The sequence below is a fragment of the Triplophysa rosa genome, linkage group LG7 (genome assembly GCF_024868665.1).
Source record: "Triplophysa rosa linkage group LG7, Trosa_1v2, whole genome shotgun sequence".
In the NCBI taxonomy this organism is placed as follows: Eukaryota; Metazoa; Chordata; class Actinopteri; order Cypriniformes; family Nemacheilidae; genus Triplophysa; species Triplophysa rosa.
In genome coordinates, this window is record NC_079896.1 from 25,686,896 (window position 1) to 25,708,656 (window position 21,761).

Below are 21,761 nucleotides of genomic sequence, written 5' to 3' on the forward strand. Positions count from 1 at the left end.
CTTTATTTGTCTAAGATGAAATACACACACAGTCAGCCCTGGTGTACTGTACATGCATCAGTGCATCTGAAGTGTTCTATAACAAGGTCAGACAGGGTAAATATATCATCAGAATGCTGTTCCGCTTAATATGCTGAAAAAACATGAATGATAATAATCATTCGATCTTAAAGAAATGTTTTGTTATGAAACAGTTCTAAGGAAATTGTTTTTTAACAAAGATAATTGTCATCTGTTATGACAAAACATTTGAGATCTGAGAATTAAAGGATGTCAGACTATTTTGCATTTGTGTTGATAATAAATCATGAATTAAATCAACAGTAGGAATGTACTGAGAGCTACTGTGCATTTGGAGCACACAGGTTCTTGATTTTCCTCACAACATTTTTCAGATTTTTTGCTGAGACGTTATCTCAGATGTTATCTTTTGTCCTTGCTCTTTTTAACACGTGTCCTCCTCTTGGTCTTTGCGTCGAGTATCAGCTGCGACTGGTGCTTCAGGGTGGCACGCGTGATGACATCACCCTCGTCCTCGCCTCTTTCCTTCTCATCTGTTGACAGAGAAGACGTCAAGTTTCTTTTGTACATTTGGATAAACAGCATTCTTTAAAAAGTACAGACTCTCACACGCTGCACACGTTAATGTTTTCTGGCCCCTGAAGGATTTGTACGTGTTGTGTGTGTACTGGAGAAAATAACAAGACTTTCTTCAGTTCCTAATTCACACGCCGGTGATCACTGGTCAATAGTGCAAAAATTTCCTCAATCCTTCGATTTGTAAGTATAATCGTGTTTAGGTGTAATGTTCGGGTACAGACCCGTGGTTATGTTTGGCTGTGAACAGGTGTGGTGGCTCACCATCAAAGAGGTCCAGTTTCTGAGCCTCGGGCAACTGAATCCGTGTGTTTTGCTGGGGCAGTTTCTCTTCCATACTGGCTTGAAACTGCAGGAGATCATGGAAACATACAAACGCTGTCATCACAAAATTCACACATATCTTACATGTCTTCAAGATTAGAGGATTCTCGCCTCATTTTCTTCCATCTCTTTCATGACGGTTGCCAGATCTTTTCCCTGCAGATCCTCCTTTAGCAGCATCATTTTTTGTTCGCCGTCAGACAGCAGTTGCAGCACATATTCTTCTGAGTCTGGGGTCAGTTGGGGTCCCGGGTCCTGCCAGCAGAAAAATACGAATTCCGCTCTCTTAACTACCTTATGTATACATTTTCACTGTAAATCAGTATAACTGCGTTTCTTTCATCACTACAAACACAAAATGTCCCAGTGCACTTAAACATTGAGGCTCTCATTTCATCTAACAAAACCAGCCAAAACTTACACAACAACAATACGGTTCAATATTTCTTGGTGCATGTGACATTATTATGACAACTTGGATTCCCCTTAAATCATCTTGTAAATATTTACATGAAATTCTAGGAAACACATAAACCGTATAGGTAATATGTGAACTCATATTACTCGAAATTGTTGACATATTTACAGACGAAGGAACCTTAGGCGTGAAGTGAATACGTTTAGATTTATGAAACTTTTGTCATGTTGTTGTACAGTATAATGTACAGTATGTACCAGCGGCATATGCTGCAGTTTGTCGGCGAGATGCTGAACTCCAGCCCTGACGGAGCCGAGTGTACGCGTGAGCCACTCCAGACGATCTTTAGCCGCATCCAGATGCTTCTGCTCGTCCTGAAGATGACGCTCACATTCCTCCAGCACCTGCTGCTCACTAAAACATCCAAACATGAACATCAGTTGGGTTTCGTTGAAATTTGATGAGAAATGTTTGAGTTCATATTGAGATCTTCAATAATATTGACTTTTGATGGACATTGTTGAGATCTCTTCTGAAACTCCAAGGGAGTGATTTGTGAGATTTAAGACTCTTTTCTCAGGAAAAATATATGAGACTTCAGTAAACGTTTCCATTTTCTCTCTATTTAATCTCACTGATATCCAGGAGACAGATCTGGTCTGTGATTCACTGTCCCGTAAAAAAAAAAATCTGGCAGATGGGGCACCAATGCATACCGTAAATTACACATTTTTTCTTGTAAATTTGCTGTCTTTTTCTGTAATTTGACTTTTTGTTACCGTATTTCACTGTTAAAAGATCCTGTAAAAACTGAAAATTTCTGGCAGCTGGGTTACCAGGAAAAAATTACGTAAAATTTATGTTTTTTCTTGTAAATTTGTTGTCTTTTTCCATTTGAAAAATAAAAAATTACAGTTTTTAACTGTATACTGTATTCATAAAGCACAGGGTCTCACCTTGAGAGTTTACTTTCTCCTGAGTATTTCATATCCTGAAAGTGTTTCTGCAGCTCATTTTTCTCTTCGTTGAGCTGAACAAGAGTTCTCTCATTTTCTGCCTTCATGTTCTCCAGATGTTTCTGACTTTCTTCCTGAGAGATAAATCTGTGCACTATTTCCTGTTTATTAAATGATATCATAAATGACATATCGTTACAGTATGAAACTAGATTTGCAGTATTGACAACTGACTCAGGACACAAACTAATATAAGAAAGACGACAATCAATTACAATTCAGTATGCAAAGATTGCAATGACTCGATGAATCAAATGATCAACATTATCATGATTATGTTGAATTAATACATTTTAATCTTCATTAAAAAAAGTATAACGTTTGCGAATACCAAAAGAGTTTTCTACAAAACAAAGCTTGAAATGAGTTTTTAATATTTAGGATTAGAGGCGTAACAAACTCCTAACACCGTGTCTACACCGGACGCGACACTCGGCTTGTTCTAATGGGATTGTCACGTCGCACCGTGCCGCATCCAGTGTGGACAAAATGTCAAATTATAATGAGTTCTAATGCGTTCTATTGTCTCATGTTGCATTGCGCCGCGTCCGGTGTAAGATAAATTCTATATAATCGTTTGCTCCTCGCCTGTGTGTCGGTGACCCCGATGGCATCTTTGATGCGCTGGTAAGCTTCCTCGAACTCAGACATGGTTTCCTCTTCCTCCCCGACTCCAGTGGCACTGCGCTGGGCCTCGCTGCCCATCTCATCAGGGTGCATGGGTGCCCGCTGGGGCTGAACGGACAGGGATAGAAATCATAACCCAACATTCTCACTACATGTTTTGAGAGCGGTTGCTAGGGTGGTTACTAGGGCATTGTTAGGTGTGATGGATGATGCTCACTCTTCTCTCCATCCTTTCTGCGTGAGCCTTCATCTCCTCCGCCTGCCTCTTATAGTGGGAAAGGATTTTCTCTCTCTCTCTGCGCTCTCTGTACACCTGCTCCTCCTGAAGCTGGAGCTCAGCCTGCACACACACACACACACGCACGCACACGCACACACACACGCACACACACACACTTCAACAAATGTCAGGCTGACATCTTTACCTGTTTGCTATGGGTATTCATCCTATAGTCGTGAAACGTTCCTCTGATGTTTTTACCTTAGCAGACTCTCTAGAAAGCTGAGGGTCACTGTTCATGACCTTCAGTTCTTTGAGTTCTTGTGTTTGTTGCTGGATATCTGCCTCCAGCTGGTCCAGCTGAGAATGAAATGTCAGACTCTCCTCCTATAAAAACAGGACAGAAGCAACCTTAGTCACAAGCAGTGTGTTATGGACTAGAGGCAGTGTGTTGGGGTTGAACTCATCCATACGTCAGCTCTGTTACCTGCAGGTGCTCTTTCAGTTTGTGGTATCCCCGCATGATGTGCTCCGCTTCATGGCATTTCAGTTGAGCTTTCTCCAAACGGTTTTCCAGTATGCGTAATGTCTACACATTAAACACGTACGCAAGCATTTAATCATTCGTATTTTCTGAGATGTGTTGTTAACACATTTAAATGTTCTTATCAGATAAACAGTTTACAACAGAGAAGAGAAAAGGACAGGGAAGAATAACCTTTTGGGGAAATTGATCGGCGGAGTCCCCTTCTTTCTGTGAATGAGGGCAACATGACAGTTACCATCGTTCCACAGGATATAACTGAAGTGTGTGTGTGTGTGTTAGGGACAGCATTGCACTTTTTTAAACTCATTTTTAAACTCATTTCAAGTGTAATGACGGTAATTGAGTATAAATGTCTTAAAAGCTGACATGAATATATCTGATTCATATTTAAACCCCTAATATGGGGTTCATGTATATAAAATCTCTCTTTTTTTACTTTGGGGAGAAAAATAACCTGGCCATTTCTTGGTGAGATTCATGTCCCAATATTTCGTTTATTTCCACTGAATGGCCAACATACCTTGTCCTCCTCTTCTGGTTTCTGGACATGGGGCTGAGAGCCGCTGCTGGCTGGCATCAAGTTTTGATTCTGTAGCTTCAGTTTGTCTAAATGGCGTCGGTGTGTCTGAGTGGTGTGTTTCAGAGCGTTGAGCTTCTTCATTTTATCACATACCTTCTGATCCAGCACCGTCTGAGCGGCCTGCACAACAAAGATTTCGCAAATCTTTTATGGAGTAATATTGCATATAATTGTGAGCAAAATATTTGCAACAAAAAATGAATGCTGGTTTGAAATAACGTATTGAAAATGTGAAGGTGCTCTTGCATCCCTTAAGGGAGGTTTGATTCTTTGTCATTTCTACAACGCAGATACAGAAAATGACCAGATCAGTTCTCACCTTTCCGGACATGTTTGAGAAAGCGGCTCTCTCCACCCCATAGCTCTGAAAGGCCTCTCTGATAACCTGTTCATCTCCCTGTGCATCAAAACATATGCAGAGGCTTTTAACCCATGACCTTTACACACACACACAAAAATTGCATCGCCGGATGTGCTTTAGCTACATGTTTAATATAAGGGTTGATTTGAAGGTGTGTGTGTTCATAACATACAGCAAGGGACTTTGCCAGCTTCTTGTGCAGATCTTTATTTTCCTGTCTGAGCTGTATGACGGTGTCTCTAGTCGTCTTGATTGCAGTTTGAGAGCTTTCTAAATACGCGTTTTTGTCTCCCTCTAGCGGACAGTACAAAAAACGAGCATTACCAGAAAATGAAAAGGTGAAATCAAGTACAATGTCATACAATATTTATAATATCAATTTATAGAGCTCTTTGTTTAATGAACCCAAAATGCACATACAAAATTATTGAATATTTAATGAAGTCACTTTAATTATAAACACGTCAGACAGTAGGCCTACTATTATAACATAACGTTATATTGACAAATTCACAGATAAATAATTAACGACAATAAATAATTAAAACAGACAATAATAGTGCAAGGTAATAAACGTTTTACTTCACTTCTTCTCCGTTAACAGGTTTGTTATGACAGGGTTCACGAAAGGTTAGCATATGAAACTTACCCAGAAGTTGATTTTTTCGCTGTAGCTGAGTGATTTGATCATTGAGATGGGGCGTGAGCCCCTCTGCCATAAACGTAGTCGTCATTTTTATGAACATTTATCGTTTTTAAAGTTTACGGTTGGATTTCTATCTCCATATCACCGCGGTCGATTGTTTCTGGAGCTCGTTGCCTAGCAACTGAGCCACGCTGTACTCCGAAGACGTCAGCTTTCCAGACACCTCGGATTTAAGATATTTTCCACTTCAACACGGAAATCACGTCTTCATTAAAGTTTTAGTATGATTTAAACATGAATGTTACTAACATAGATATATTTACTATCAATAAAACAATTTAAGTAGGCTATTTATTAACATTAAAACAGCGCCGTTCCGAAAATAATTTCCGGGTGAGGTGGGAAATATTCTAAATCCGATGCGTCTTGAATTGTATTTCAATTGTGAACATTTTGTAAAAGCACACACATGAAAGTTACACTGCTGTCTGTTATGTACGATATTTCTGTAAATGTTCCTGTAATAAAGAAAATAATCAAGATTGTAGGCTAACAAAGCCTAATTAATATTCACTGACCACACATCCGTCCACACTCGGAAATAACTTTTTATTGTCATACCAAAATGAATGGCTTCCATTCTCTTTTTGAAAATGTCAAACATCAACATTGTGAAATATAAAACATTGTTGTAATATCACAGTAAACAAAAGGTTATCACGAGGATAGTGAATTAATAACTATAGCGGCTTTGGATAAAAGCGTCTGCCAAATGCAGAAATGTAAATAACTCAATATCACATTATTTTACTTCCAAAAGCATAACTTAAAGCCTCACATATACAAACGACATCACAAAATAAATATAAATCTCAGTTTAATACACAATAAAAGCATCATCATGTAATACTGTTGGCTTTAGTTATGTGGCATGTATTGTAATGTTGACACATGGTTGTCACTTTAAGCACCAAACTGTCAATGCAAGTTAATCCAGCCGTTTTCATTCTTTTTCCTCTTTACTCTGCTGTTTTTGGCCCTTCGTTGGACTTCTTGAGGATGGACAGCAGTGTCAGAGGCATGAAGTAAGGTCTGTCTGATGTGCCATCATTACGTTCAAGATCCTCCACTGTTGGAATGACATTCACATTGAGACAACAAACAACACATCTGTAGTGCACGTGGTTATTTTAATACACTGAGCTATTTTCCGACACGTGCTAAAGAAGGAATGAGATCCACAAAGAAGAGAGTCAAATTTATTAAAGCACTGTATAAGATCACATTCACAACATGCAAAGACCGAGAAAAGTGAAGGACAGAGGTAGAAGAGAGGCAACAGAGGCGCAAACATCAGCGACAAATATCAGGCATTAAAAATTCTTGTCGATGCAATAACCAGTCACAGCAGACCAAAACATACCAGCGATACGAGTTTTCTTTTCAAACTTGATTGTTTTTAGTCGGTTTTTCACGAATAAAATGATCACACGTTTGTCAGATACGTTTGCACAAATTCGTACAAAATGGCATCGTTTGGTGTTGGCTGGCATCACTGTAAACACTGGGCTTTTTGTTTCGTCGTTGCTGTAAACATAGCGATACTGCGAAATCTTTTGCATTCATCAATATGATTAAGACATCGATTAGTAACAATATTGAGGCACGAGCCGAGCACCTACACTTTAACACGTCCTCACGTTAAAACGTTCTACATAAAACACAAATACACGTTCTACGAGTGCAATGTAGGCATATCTAAGTGGGGTTTGGGTCCACGTTACCGAATCGCTTCCACACTTGAGTACAAACCCGATTCTGCTTATTTATTGTCATGCCATCCATTACGACGAGTTACGATTTATTCATTAAAAGTTTGAGTAAACAATAGGCCTACGACTCGAATGAGGGGAGGTTCTTTCCAAAGTCAGTAGCACACTTCATAGACATCTACTCCTGAGGGGTGAGCAGAGTCTCACTCTCCTGAGGTCCGTTTTCTTGAGGCTTCGCTTCTTCTGCGTCTTCTTGTTGGTTCTCCCCCGCCTGCGGTGGTTCTGCTTGCGGTTGGGCGGCCTGTTCCTCCTTGTCATCGGCGTCCACCTCCTGCGGTCCGTTTTGATGCGCCGTGACCTGCGGGGGGTCGGGCTCGTGCGTCGTAACTTCTTGGGGTTTCTCCTCTGCAGCTGGCGGTTCCTGCGGTGGGTGGGTTTCCTGAGGAGGTTCTTCAGCGCGGGTCTCCTGATTTAGCGCCGTCTCCTCCTCTTGCTCCTGTTTGAGGATGTCCTGCTGTTTGAGCCGAACCTCTCCGTTCTCCTGCAGCGGCACCTCCTCTTCAGCCTGCACCTGGACGACGGGCGTCTCCGCGTGGTCCGCCTCTTCTGCGCTCGGTTCGATGGATAAGATCTGATGCAGCTCGGGGGACATGAAAAACGGCTTGTCGGAGGAGCCGTCATTTCTTTCCAGGTCTTCGCCTTGGGTTACGTTTGTGCGTGATGGGCACATTTGTATGGTTAGTGTTTTTGAGAGCACGTAGCAGAAGGCAGTGCAAGGACACATGATTGGATGGAATCATGTGGAAACGAGAGAAAGAGAGAGAAAGGAGGAAAATGGTTAGCAAGCCGAAAGCCCCTTTAAGCATTTTGAAATTGAGATTGCAACAGATATCAACTATGAGGTTCCCATTTATTTCTTTATAGAAACTACTCACAATAAGAGTCTAACATAAATGTCATTATCTTCATTTAAACGATCAATAATATAGACATTTATCGGTGAGCTGGTTGATTTTATGTCTCTATATTGAAGATTTTTTTAAATATTCAGAGCAGAAATGAATGGGAGTACCTGCGACCAAGACTTCTTAAAAAGAGGCTGATAACTATTGCGCTCTATTGCGTTAGAAGAAATGTTTCAAGACAGAAACAGGCCAGATTAACACTGAAAATACATTTAGTTGTTGACAACAGTCAAAAGATCTGTGAAAAATAAAAATAAAAGTTTTTGAAAAACATTCTCATTCATTAAAACGATTCTGAAGCAGCTTTATTATAAATTAAAATAAACACTAATAATAATAGATGAATAAATAAAATGTATACCTTGTATTTTAATACCATATATTGCCTTTATTTGATCGATTCATCTATTATTATTGTTATTATTGATTTTCGTTATAATGTATGTAAAGCTGCTTTGAAACAATGAAAAGCACTATATAAATTAAATTGAATTGCAATTGAACTTATTCCTTATCCAAAACTTAGTAGGGCAGCACGATATATCAAATAATTCGCTAAATAATGTGATATACAATATGCAATACAGTAATGTTTTAAATTTGTGAATCAATCTCTGAACTATATTAAAGTGTATTTTAAAACTGGAAATTCTATAAGCAACATACATATTTCTGATTGTTGATCATCTTTCAGACATCAGAATACAAGCATGCATGACTTTGGGAAGTATTAAAATCATTCATGCATTGCACATACATCATGTTGATTGTGCCGCCCCCCTCCTTGTCACATCATGTGTAATAAATGAATCTTTCACACTTACAGAAACAGAGGAAGAGTGTGTCCACACACATCGCGTAAACACTGAAGAAGCCGTGAGCGATCAGATACGCGCCAAACACCACAGTCTGCAAATGATAAATACATTATTTTAACACAATCCGCCCATGAAAATCTGGCATTGTCTGACCCATCCAGTTTACTCACCAATATAGGCACCCAGTAATAGTTAAGAGATGGAGCGGCGTCCTCCACAAACTTAATCTTGCCCGTAAAAAAGAAGAAGGAACAAATCCCTGCAAAAAAAGAAAGAAAGAAACGTCAGGCGTCAGGTTCATTAAATAACCTGGATTCATGTGACATCCGTCAGTCACCGATTCACTCACCCACAATTCCCACAATGAGAAGTTTGCCCAAAAATAAAAGGAAGTCGGTCACCTTGTCCAGAACCGCGACACTGATAGAGAAAATGGTTTTAGATATGAATTACTGAGATACATTTACAAAACACAACTAAAAGGTTCAGATCCAGCCAGAACATACCGGACTATGTTTCTCATCAGAAGGAAGAACGCATCTTTGGCAGACGTACAGAAATTTTTTCCATATATTGCCACCTGAAAAGATAAGACACATGATGAAGGTTGAAGTTTAAGCACTTTTGAAGTAATCCTTAAAAAGTCAATGAAGAATTTCTGTACCATGATATAAGCATTTCTGTTCAGGAACTTGATGAACTTCTCCAGACACCAGAAACAGCACTTTAAACAGCTGAGCAGGAATTTGGCAAACTTGTTTTGGGCACCTGGGGACAGTAAATCACACAATAAACATTCAGAGCATAAAACACAATGTACTACATGTATAAATCACTGCGTCTTCCGTATTTCGTTCTTCACGTTTTCCTCACAATGGATTATTTTGACCATCCAAGCCATTAGCATATAAACTTAGTCAGGATAGTCTGAAGAGGGATATGTTTTGCTTTGCTATATTATAACAGAACCCAATTTGTGTTTAAATTCAGTAATTCTTTCCAACTTTCCGTCAGCGTTTCCAAACATGACTCATGTGCTATATGCCAAACGTCTTCTGAAGCCATCAATCTCTTTTGTGCTCCACAGAAAAGAAAAGGATATGGTTTTTAACCCACACACAGAAGAGTAAAAATGAGTGACACAAACACTGTGAGAAAAGGGAAGGGTCTGAAAAAGTTTCTGGAGGAACATATGAAACATGAAGATAGAGAAAAAGCTCAACTCAGGAGCAGTGAAACCTTTCAGCTTCTGATCCAGATACTCCAATATCACCCTGATGATCTGAACGATAGAAAGAATGAGTGAACCAAACGCCAGAGAACCGGTGTGGTACCTGAAAGATAAGACCATCCATATATTCAATCTATAACAAGAATGGATCGGTCATAAATATCAACCTTTCCCCAAGTATGAATCATAAATCATAAAAAAAATATATTATAAGAATTAACCTATCATAAAAAATATGTTTAACTTATTGATCAAAATATGTAATCTAAGAATGAATCTATGAAAGAATAAATTTATTAAAAGAATGACTCTATAGTAAAAATGAATCTTACATAATACATCTATAACAAAAATGAATCAATTAAAAGATTCAATCTTTTATAAGAATAAATCTATCATAAAAACAAATCTCTTATAAGAATGACTCTTTTATGAAAATGAATCTAATAAAACAATGACTATTATAAAAAGTAATCCATTCAAAGAATGAATATATAATAAGAATGAATCTATCATATAATGAATCAATTATAAAACAAATCTCTTATAAGAATGATTCTGTTTTAAAAATGAATCCATTAAAAGAATGAATTTATTAAAAGAATGACTCTGCTATAAAAATAAATCTTACAAAATGAATCTATGAGAAAAATGAATCTCAAATCTAAAAATATTCAATCCATTTTAAAAATGAATCTATAATGAATCTATTATAAGAATAAATTCTCTAAATGCACACCTGAGGGCGCGTCCCAGAGAGTTGAACACAGGGTATGCTGGGATATCATCGGGTTTTTTAAAGGCCCAGTAATAGGAGGCAAACGTCCCTGCCAGCGTGACCTGTCCCAGCGCTGTCACGAAGTTGGCACACCAGAAGAAGAGGAATAAATTGTAGAACTGAAACACGATCAGATACTTGTGGTATAGCGTCTCTCCTCCATAAAAAGCGAACAGACACTCGGCCTCGGGACACTCAGCCGTGACGTTTGAGCTGTTAAAAGTCTGTGGCGAGAACAAAGTGGTTCTGTTTTTAGTTTCGCTCTGCAAGTTATGCAAAACGTAACAAACAGGTCATAGACGCTGACTCATATCTGGATCAGGCAATAAATAGGTAACGGATTACAAAATGAAGCACTAACCTCAGGGTTGCAGGTCTCTCTGAAATATGGACACTCTGTAGTATTGAAAACCTTGTACACTGGCTCATTGGAAGTTGACAAAAATCTAAATAACAGTTAAGGAGATCACATTCATGTAGATAAATATAAATATATATCACATAACTTAATATCACAACTTCACCATAATTCACAATAAGTGATTTTAGGATACACGGCGGTGATCGCCCAGTACGCGATGACCAGAGACAGCAGGGCAAAGGTGAGCAGGGGGTAAAACAGTGATGACATCACATGACCGATGGCTCTGAAAGACAGAAGCGGTTTTGTGTGTTAACCAACCCCCAAAAAACCTGCCGTCTGACACATTGCTGTTCAACGTGTGAAGTGCAGACCTGCTGGCCTCTTTTATGAGAGCGATAGCGATCAACAGCCTCTTCCTGAGGAAGATCAGTAACAGAATGATCACCACCTCCACGATACACAAGATGATCACTGACAGAGAGAAAACAACACAACAAATGTCTCATCACTTAAGTGACACTATGATACTATAACACATTTCTATTTTTATGTATTCTATACAGCGGTCTTGACTTTGGCGTGCGCCCAAAGTCAAAAACAGAGATTTTTATTTGAAACAACTACAAATGAAATTAAAAATGCATATGGTGTACAAGTGCATGTTTGCAAGAACGGTTAAATATTCTTTAACCTGAAGACACTCACTAAATGCAAGCCAGGTCTGCTGGATCTGTAAGTAAACAGAGAAGTCTGTCTGAAGACCCAAATCTTTGATAGTGACATCAGAACCCGCCTGTCCTTTCAGACTCGCGTACTGCATGTAACAATGGAAAATACCTGCAAAAATGAATTCGAGAAAATCAAAAACTGATTTCTTTTCTTAAAGAAGAAATATTTGAGAAATCTCGTACCGTATCCAATCACAATAATGACCAAGACGATCATAACCCAAACCATGACTCCAGCTAAACACCGCAGCAGGAGGATGAAGATCAGACTGACCAACATGGCGATCACCAATCCACTGACAAGAAGAACATACAGTTGCTTAATAATAATCTGATTCATCATTAAAGGACATCAGGCTAGCAAATGTTAGGAAGACGTTCACTGCTCTTACAGAAGTATCCAGTGCCAGGATTGAGTATAATCCTCAAATATTCTCATGGCCACCGCTCGCGCCTCCACCACTACATTAGATTTCCTGTCAAAATGAAGGAGAATTACAAACAACAAAATTGCGAATAAGTAGAAATAGGCATTTTCAAAAGATGGCGTTACCATACAAATAAACTTGAATTCAACTTTTTCCTTTAACATGCATGAAGATGATATTCAAATTCAACGCAGGACTCTTTCAGGTCATTTAGCATCCGAGAGGTTTCTGAGCTGAAAACAGTGAATTCACCTCTCTTAACGTCATTATAAAATCTCATAAAATGACTTACTTTGAAGCTTCGAGAAGATCCGTCGCATTTACATTTTCTCCATCATCCGTGAATGTGGTTTTATTGCCAATCACGACCACGCCGCCCTTCAGCGTCTCCAAAGCAGGCAAACACCTCCGCGTGACTGAAATACAGGTGTACAAGAATTTTCTGAGACAATAAACAACCAAGGTCAAATCAGAGTTGTTTAACTACAACAAAAGATGAAATCGCTTACAAGCCTTGCTAGGTGTGAGCATTGAAGGACACAAGCCGTCCTTCAGGACTTGAGGAGCATTCTGAAAAAAGAAGTTTAGGATTGTTTGTGTTGCATATGTTTCAACAATACACCTATTACACAAGTTGTACTGACTATTTCTGAGAATTCACGACTTAAATGTACTGTCTGGATGCGAACCGAGATGTGAAAGATGCTAATTCTGGCCTGCTTGACATTATATAACACTTGAGTTACACAAAAGACTCAAAACAGTGATTCATTACGGATCTGTTTCAAAAACTAGTGAGCTGCCCTGCATAGGCAACGTGTCTGCGTGACGCACGGATATCATTCCACCTCTCTCGACACCCTCTCTAAAATCTCTAAAATGCTTTGCTTTTCATTTCAAGCGCCCATGAGCAATAAAACCTGACAGTTCTACTACATATTTAAATGCTGCATTATACTAAATGTGCTTTATATTAAATATATCTCCATTGAATCAGTGTGAAGTAACTCACCATGTGAGTGATGTTGGCTCCCTCCTTACAGAACTGCTTGTAGTATTCCCTGTCATCTGGCTTTTTTAGGGCCTTCACTAAAGTCATGAATTGATTTGGACAGCTTTCCACACAGATCTGTCAAAACAAACATAAAAATCTACTGTGACATGCCGTCAACAGACAAACACTACGGTCACACGTTGCTGTGAAAAGACGTTCACCAGACCTGTGTAGTGGGACACTGAAAGTCCAGCAGAACCAGAGGACTGGCACACTTCATGATGTTGAAGTAGAACAACAGGGGCTTCTTCCTGAACATTCACACATGCAAGATCAGAAACACCATTTCATAACATCAATCACAGTATTGCGTTAAAGATCTAGAGCTGCGTCTGAATTCGCTCGCACGGATGCTAAATAGTCCACTATATTGGAAAGAAGTGAATGAAAATGAGTGAACAATTTCGGACACTGATGTAATATATCCTGCGTCTGACAGTACTGTCGCGGACATTCGTCATAACGCTTATATTACACTTGTGCGCAGTGTTGGGTAAGTTACTCTCAAAAAGTAATTAATACTAATTACATATTCAATAGTGTAATTAGATTACTGTACAAATGACTCTCTCCAAAAAGTATTTAGTTACTTATTACTAATTACTTTCTATATCCTACATCAACCTTGATTAGTTAAGTGATTCAAGGATAGACTTGAAAGGGCTCTTTTAATTCATTCAATCAAATAATATTAAACTACATAAAGTACTCTTATTAACTGACCAAAGCATTACAAATGTGAGAATTATACATTAAAGCACATCAAAAGTAGTTGACATCAAAAGAGTAATCCCTTACTTTACTTTTTCAAGGGATTACAATTAAATTCAATTAAATTACAGTAACTAATTACTTAGTAACTAGTTACACCCAACACTGCCTGTGTGGCTTTAGGGATTGTTTTGTAAAATGGTCAAGTTCATTTTTACATTATTTGTCACGTTTATTGTATCAGTTTTTAATAAAGAGAACAAAACAAATGTTTGCCACGTTTATTTACTATTACATTTATTACGTTGAATAAAATTACTTAATATATTTAAAATAAAACACTGCTATTTATAACATTCATTTAATCTGTTTATTCTCAAAACTGTCCACAAGATCAAACACAAGTGTATAAACGTACATTCGCGTTGTGTCATGGGAACGATGAGCGAGCGAGTGTACACTCACAATCAGAATGCATTGTGGGTAAAAAGAAGTGAACAAATGTAGGGAATGAGTTGTTTACACACACCCGATATAGTGCACTATATAGGTGATAGGGGGTGAATTCAGACACAGCCAATGAAACATGTAGAAACATGGAAGACATTTTTCAAAGGTGCCACGTGACTTCACTCACTCAAGGGGGGTTCCAACCTGTCCACAAAACTGACCCCTACTGTCTGTTGGGTAGATCACCTTCCGGGGGTCACCCTGAGACCACCCTACACAATAAAAGTCACAATGTAGCATTACTGTACACCAAACCAACCCAAACTATGAATGGTTTACTCGGTCACATTTACGTTCACCGACTGCACATTGTGTAGATAAAAACAAAAATATGAGCGTTGAAACTTACCCAGAATTCCAACAGCAAAGTATCCCAGCAAGGCCAAGATGAACAAGATACAACACAGAATGTCCGTGCATCCCCTGCTCACCAAAAAAGCAGATCGAGGATGAGATCACGTTTATGAAGTTTGTGAACAAAGTGAGGCATTAATGCTCATAAATATCATTAATGTGAAAAATCATGAATATGATTTTATATAAGTTGTCTCACCTGTTATATATTGGTCCTTTAAATGTGGGGTCAAATTTTCTCGGGTCGCCTGTAAAGATATTAAAGATGTTTATTTATTGCCAGAAGAACTGTACTTTATGTGCATATCCAGACAACAAATGTAATATCTTCCTGTTTATTTATCATTTCAGTAAGCACAATGTGTGTGCGTTCTTGTTTCTCTCTCCTTATGTGGAAACTGATGAATAAACATTTAAAATGATGCTTATTTGAAAAATGATTCAGTGAGAGTCTGGGTTATATAGAGGGATGGAAGATAGCATCATGTCAGTATAAAAACACTAGACGTCTATGGCAAGTCCCCAAAAAAGGAGGATGAGGAGGCTGTGACCTCATGCAAACGCTGTGGCAGATTTTATAGGGCATGTTTGTGTAAGTAAATGCTAAACCTGATGGAGCGGTCCCACTCATCAATAAAAGTTTAACTCAGTTTAAAACTGCTTCTGCTCATTTTATAACTAAATGAGTCTGTGGGAATGTGCTGTATGTGCTGCACTTGAAAGAGTCTGTCCAATGCATTCATGTAAATGTATTAAAAATAAGGGAACTTTTACACAACAATGATGTAATAAACCAGAAATGTTTTTGTGTTTTAAAAAGGCATTAATAAAATCTTAAGCAGCGTTGTAGTAAGCCATTGTTGTTTTGGTTGTGAAGTAGGCCTACGCCTACACCTAAATGAATTTACATTTTCTGTAGTTTGTCTTTTTCAAAAACGTCAAAAACTTCACATTTTCACTTCTTTGCTGAAGGAGATAACATATTTACGAAACGCTCTCTGTAGAGCAGTTTGTCCATTTAGGGCTACTGTAGAAACAACATGGTGTATTCCATGTAAGGGGACCCTCGGTGTATGTATATAGAAATAGCTCATTCTAAGGTAATAAAAACATTACGCTTCATTATGTACACCTCTGTACACATAGTTAAGTATATTATATTGCATTTCTGTCACTAGATCCTCTAAAAAAATACACACTGGACCTTTAAAGTAATGCAGATTTTGCAAAGAGTCTGTCGTTGAAAAATGGGTTGAGTTAAAGGGGTCATATGACACTGCTAAAGCGAATACTGTCGTTTGTTTTAGATGTTATGCAATGTGTATTCACGATTTAAGGTTGATAAACGCTGTATTTTCCACATACCGTGCATGTTTGCATCTCCTCTTTGCTCCGCCTCTTTGAAACGCACAGATTTTTAACAAAGCTCATGGCTCTGAAAAGCGAGGTGTGCTATGATTGGCCAGTTCACCAGTGCGTAGTGATTGGTGGAATACTGCAAGCGTGTGAGGGAAATGTAACACCTCTTACCATATTTGGAACATCAGGTTCCTCTTCAATTGTACTGACAGGTACGCCCACCTTACTTGCGTATACATTTGGGAGGTCTTAGTCAAATCACACCACGAACTGATGTAGATTTGTGGGGGTGTGGCTACACGAGGTGTTTCAGGCAGGTCTGGGTGAGCATTCGCTTTCAGATAGAATGCATCTTTTGTTCCCACACTTTCATTTCTGCAATTTTACGTGTCTAATACATGCATGAGCAACTTATAACACACCAAAGACACAGAAAAACATGTGTTTGCACAATATGACCCCTTTAAAACCTATTAAAGTGTGACAAAATTCTGGTGCAAAAAAGATCTTTTGCGAACAATTCTACAACCTTCAGTTATGACATAACTGTATATTTGGAGTCTGGGGGGAATTAAAATGTATAACATGACCGCTTTAAGAATATTCTTCCTCCGGAATATTTACATTTATATTTGAGGTATGTTGGCTGGTGTTGTAGAACAGGCATTTTTAGCTTGAGCTTGTGGAGTATTCACATGAAAAAGTGTTGTCATGTGTGCACTGCCTCACACTAAACGCAGCCAAGTGTGAATTTGGCAAAGACATGTTGTCTATTTAGGGAAGCAGGTTGGGCAGGGAAAGCACATCCCACGGTCTCTAAAGTAAATGTTATGAAGCTCTCCGTGCCTGAAATCCGGCACGTTCATGAGGATCACTACTACAGTCCATGAGCTGTTTTTACCCCAACGTTCACGATTTTGACCCTTTCCAGTCATTTGATTTACACAAATCAGATTAGATGCATTTGTTGAACACAGTCCACACAAATAAACAACAACTTGTCAATAAGTAAACATCGTTTTGGTTTGCGTGAGCATTTACATTGATGGATTTGGCAGGTGCTTTTTCCCAAAGAGACTTACGGGTATCATTTCTCAGTTGTGTTTGATTAACTTCGTCTCGGATGTTTCTAAAATTGCAAACAAAATCATCTCAGATTAGAAAAATCTGAGCTCAGGTTGTCACATTGTTGAGATTTCTTCTGAAAGTCTAAGACATTTGTAAGATTTCTGGTTCTTAGATACATTTCTAAAATAAATATCGGACATATTAAAGACTAAAGGAAAGTTTAGAATGCATTCTTTTCGATTTTCCTATACAGGCATATCTACTTTGTACCATAGAGAGAGAGAAAGTACCGTCCTCCTGTGATTTCTGTGTATAATGATTGGGTTTTAATCTTGGTGACGTCCAAAAATCATTGGCTACACTGAACTTCAGCCCTAGTGAACATATAGACCTCGGTTTAATGTACAGCGTGAGTGTCTGTGTCCTATTGACAGTTTATTTGATAGAGTTGGCATCCATTTAGAGCAGTCATCATCGTGAAGTAGACAGATGCACTTAGTCATTCTCAAACAGCTCCCTAATGACCAGAGCTTTTGAGAGCTCTCCAAACAACCACAGTCAACCAACCGTGCTAAAATCCCACATTCAAACTGATCTGATATCAGCTTATCATATATTTGATCACTGGATTCAAACTTCAATTACTATTATACTATTTACTATAAATAACAACAGTTCAGTCTCTGAACGTCATCAACGTTTGTTTTCTTTTTAGTGGTTATAATTTCTATGATACATATTTATTACCACTTCAAACTCTCAATGCTCTGAAACGCAGAAAATTCAAATATCAAACCTTGTTTTCCATCATGCGAAGCTCTTCCCATCACTGTCGATGAGTACCTTCGCAGTATTTTTAGTCTTATTGTTATCGTCAGCTACTGTAAAAGACTCATCAGTTGACTTCCGTCATCAGCGCAAAACAGGAAACCAGTCACGTCTTTCCATCTCTGTAGAGTTGTGAGTATTCTACCCTAGAAACATACTTCCTTAAAGAACCCATGAACTGAACGTTTTCTTTCCTGTGTTGAGGAATTTCCTTTTTTAAACATTAAGTTGGGACGGGGCAAATTTAAGAGCCCGTCACTTTTTAAAAGAGCCAATAGCCTTTAGCATTCATTACAGTCATGACATACTGTAAGTCATAACAAAACATCGATTGATTGGCTTTTATTTATCTACAAATTTATCTACAAAACACAATCGGCATTTGGAAAGTATTTCATGAGGTAGCGAATCCATATGAATTTGTACGATCTCATTCGTACTTTTCATACAAACTGCTTTTGCCACAGTGACTGTTGGGTTCAGGGTGGACCAGAAATGAAAATTCCTTCATCATTTTCTCAACTTCATGTCATTCTAAACCTGTACGATATTTTGAAAAACGTTGGTAACCAATCAACATTGAACCCCATTGACTTCCATTGTATGGACACAAACCCACTGAGACATTTCTCAGAATATCTTCTTTTGTGTTCCAATCCAATTTTCAATCGTATGGGGATGAATAAATGACCATTTTTTGGGGGGGGGTGACTATCTTTTCAATGCACTTTCCATCAAATAAACTCTTCTTTGCAGGCAATATCAATAGTGCAGTTTAATGCTGTGATCTGGCAACACTTCAAGAGAACAGATTGCCGTGCCGAAAGCTGTTTACATGGCAGTCTTTAGTACACAACCATCATTTACGTGCTCATGTGATCATGTTTCTGTGTCGTCACTTTGTCCTGTTTCGATATTCCAGCCTGATCTGATGCCTTGATCAAACATATGGCCGGAGGGCAACCTACAGCTCGATTCTTATCACACACTTTGGCCCCCCCGTCTCAAACTGACCTTTTCCACCCGCAGAGTCACGTGATCTCCTGACACAATACGGCCCGCTGATATCCGAGATGCCTTTGTAGTTACAAGGCCTTTGCAACCATGTGAGATTGCTAGGCAACTGGAGAAAAATGTTTCGTTGTCATTCATGAACCTGCCCTATGAAAAAGTTACAGTCTTTACACAGACGGTTTTATCGTCCTCATTGGTGTACACGGCATTCAAATTAAAGACTGGATCCAGAGGAAGGTGAGTTGGAGTTGTGTGTGCTCTATACCGAAAATCACGTTACGACTTGTCCTGAATGAACAGCAAATCTGCACTGACATGAGCAGACACAGAACTCCAAAATCCTGAGTCCAAAAATCTACTTCACGGATGCAACTGGATGTCTAGAAAGTCACTAAAACTGCATAGGGGTTAGAAAGGGGTTTAGGAAAATGTAAATGTCGTCCTGGCATGTCCACACTGTCCCGCAATTGGAAATATTCCGTTGCCTGCCGGGTTTGTGAGAAAACACCAAATAGACCATTTTAAGTCTCATCTGTGTCTCAGATATTTCTGAAAAAGAGTCTTAAATCTGACAAATGTCTCCATTAGCGTTTCAGAAGAGATGACAACAATGTCTAAAAACCCCAGCTCAGATTTGTGGAGTCTGCAATCAAAAGTCTATATTATTGAAGATCTCAATATGAACTCAAACATTTCTCATCACATTTACTCAAATCCAGATTGTTTTACCTCTACAATCTACATTCATTTCACACCTCCATGCTCTTCGTGTGTTTCAACAATCGTCTCATCTGTTTCTCTTCTTTCTCCTTAGCAATTTAACGAGAAACATTTCAAACTAAGCTGATATTTAAATGGGTTTAGGTTTCTGCTGTTTTTATTACAAACTCCCACTGATGTTACCATGGTAATGAAAAGTCATCCGTGGTTTTACCTGTGTAGTTACTATGGCCTTATCACAAACACTACAAATTGAAGATCTACAGTAAAACAGAACACAACACTCACACTTTTTACGGATTCTTTATATTATAGAAATATTTATGTCAACGTTTATTAAAAAAAAGCATACATTCTGTTTAACAGTAACGGAGTAATAAGAGCAGATCTTCTGTTCACACACCCGGACGCATAAATCGAATCGAACACGCAAATGTAATTCGCAGTACTGACCCGAAACCATGTGTTTCAACAACACAAGCCTATTGTTTTCTTGCTCGCCCCCGCCCTTAAATATTCAACCGCAGACGGGTCAAATGCAACGCCCGTGTGTTTTTTGGGGTCGAGTACCGGCGGATCACGTGCAATTCTGCATTGTTATTTTTCATCAAAATCCGCGAGACCCACGCCCCACGCATTAGTCATTGTTTCCACGAGGACCGTCCCTTTAAAAACTGAAAACCTCTTACCATATTTGGACTCTGGGTTTTTCTCCTCCGGCTCCATGACAGACGGATGCGCACTTGTGGCAGTGTCTTAGATCTCAGAACCAACGGTATCGCTTAAGCTTGTGAGGAATTGTTCATCAGTCTCATACAGCAGAAGTGTGCGGCACATTCTAACAGTACACGCATGATGATGTATTTCGCTTTTCCAACGGGAGAGAGAGAGCGTGGGCTGCGTCCACCAATCAAAAAGCTGGAAAACTGACAGACATCCGTATCAGCCAATGAAACGTCAACGCTCTTCGCTGGAATTTGCTGATTAATTAAAAACTAGAAATAAACGTAAATTTTTTTATTAAAATAACCAAAGTGTAATTTTAATATATTAACCAGCAGACAGATGGATCATATCATATTATTATTTTATTCCCACTTGAAGATTTTTTTGAAACGATATTTTACCAGTAAAATTCCCTAAGTTGCATTACAAAATTGATCATTTTTTTCTTTGTAGCCAAACTAACCAGATATGTACTATGGTCTCACCACAAAAACCTGAGTTTAACCATGGTATTTGTAGTAAACTATGGAGATAATTTCTACAAAAAACATGGTTATTTTTCCTAAGAGCACGCGTTATAATAATTAAACCATTCTCCATTTTCCTACGGGTTTTATAGTATGTGTAAAATGGTATATACAACATTCTTGTTCCCAGTCTTTGCCTGGGTTGAAAAAAACAGTGCAGGTCAAATTCATTCAGTTCCTAGAAACACCAATTAGAGAAGTGTTAAAACTACTAACCAAATATGATACTCTCAAATTGTCATGATGAATAATGCAATAAATAGCATTACGTTTCATTTCTTTGTTACCCTCTGCCTGGATACACATAAGCCAACACAACAATTAATTAAACATTTTAAAAGAAATTGGACCAGGTTTGTACTCCCTGCATGTGTCAAAGATGGTATGGACTTTCAAAAGGCTTCAGACCTAGCGCAGACTGTATATGGATGTCTGCTTAGAAGACGGTAGTGCAGGACTGCATTCTATTC

General features: G+C 38.5%; 2 protein-coding genes across 4 annotated transcripts; both read right to left on the bottom strand.

The window, feature by feature from the left end:
- Positions 1-16: 16 nt before the first annotated feature.
- odad3 (outer dynein arm docking complex subunit 3) lies at positions 17-5,538 on the bottom strand. Its single transcript, XM_057338492.1, has 14 exons — positions 5,340-5,538; positions 4,863-4,984; positions 4,649-4,726; positions 4,270-4,449; positions 3,921-3,956; positions 3,690-3,791; positions 3,464-3,589; positions 3,200-3,322; positions 2,944-3,090; positions 2,296-2,456; positions 1,597-1,753; positions 1,033-1,176; positions 862-946; positions 17-554 (listed from the first exon to the last, which is right to left on the bottom strand). The coding sequence occupies exons 1-14, from the start codon at positions 5,434-5,436 to the stop codon at positions 424-426; spliced, it is 1,689 nt and encodes a 562-aa protein (XP_057194475.1). The 5' UTR covers positions 5,437-5,538; the 3' UTR covers positions 17-423.
- A 370-nt stretch (positions 5,539-5,908) lies between these two features.
- slc44a2 (solute carrier family 44 member 2) lies at positions 5,909-20,915 on the bottom strand. Of its 3 annotated transcripts, none has more exons than XM_057338221.1 (22): positions 20,728-20,915; positions 15,249-15,297; positions 15,045-15,118; positions 14,823-14,907; positions 13,641-13,725; positions 13,433-13,549; positions 12,930-12,990; positions 12,713-12,836; positions 12,385-12,468; positions 12,176-12,288; positions 11,970-12,101; positions 11,636-11,735; positions 11,455-11,547; positions 11,262-11,346; positions 10,862-11,124; positions 10,131-10,225; positions 9,556-9,659; positions 9,398-9,471; positions 9,241-9,311; positions 9,062-9,150; positions 8,898-8,982; positions 5,909-6,465 (listed from the first exon to the last, which is right to left on the bottom strand). In XM_057338221.1, the coding sequence occupies exons 1-22, from the start codon at positions 20,762-20,764 to the stop codon at positions 6,356-6,358; spliced, it is 2,130 nt and encodes a 709-aa protein (XP_057194204.1). In that variant the 5' UTR covers positions 20,765-20,915; the 3' UTR covers positions 5,909-6,355. The 3 variants fall into 3 exon arrangements, with proteins under 3 accessions (XP_057194204.1, XP_057194201.1, XP_057194202.1); XM_057338218.1 differs by lacking the exon at positions 5,909-6,465 and adding an exon at positions 6,580-7,807 and having other exon boundaries at positions 20,728-20,912; XM_057338219.1 differs by lacking the exons at positions 5,909-6,465; positions 20,728-20,915 and adding exons at positions 6,580-7,807; positions 18,273-18,342.
- Positions 20,916-21,761: the final 846 nt, after the last annotated feature.

What these genes read in the sequence shown, in the direction of transcription:
- odad3 (XM_057338492.1), bottom strand. Translation starts at nt 5,436, where the DNA reads ATGTTCATAAAAATGACGACTACGTTTATGGCAGAGGGGCTCACGCCC. An exon ending in AGCTGGCAAAGTCCCTTGCT is followed by an intron (nt 4,727 to 4,862) that starts GTATGTTATGAA and finishes TTTGATGCACAG; the next exon opens with GGAGATGAACAGGTTATCAG. An exon ending in GAAACTGGACCTCTTTGATG is followed by an intron (nt 555 to 861) that starts GTGAGCCACCAC and finishes CTCTGTCAACAG; the next exon opens with ATGAGAAGGAAAGAGGCGAG.
- slc44a2 (XM_057338218.1), bottom strand. Translation starts at nt 20,764, where the DNA reads ATGGAGCCGGAGGAGAAAAACCCAGAGTCCAAATATG. An exon ending in GATCTTCTCGAAGCTTCAAA is followed by an intron (nt 12,469 to 12,712) that starts GTAAGTCATTTT and finishes TCATTTTGACAG; the next exon opens with GAAATCTAATGTAGTGGTGG. An exon ending in CTCATAAAAGAGGCCAGCAG is followed by an intron (nt 11,548 to 11,635) that starts GTCTGCACTTCA and finishes TCTGTCTTTCAG; the next exon opens with AGCCATCGGTCATGTGATGT.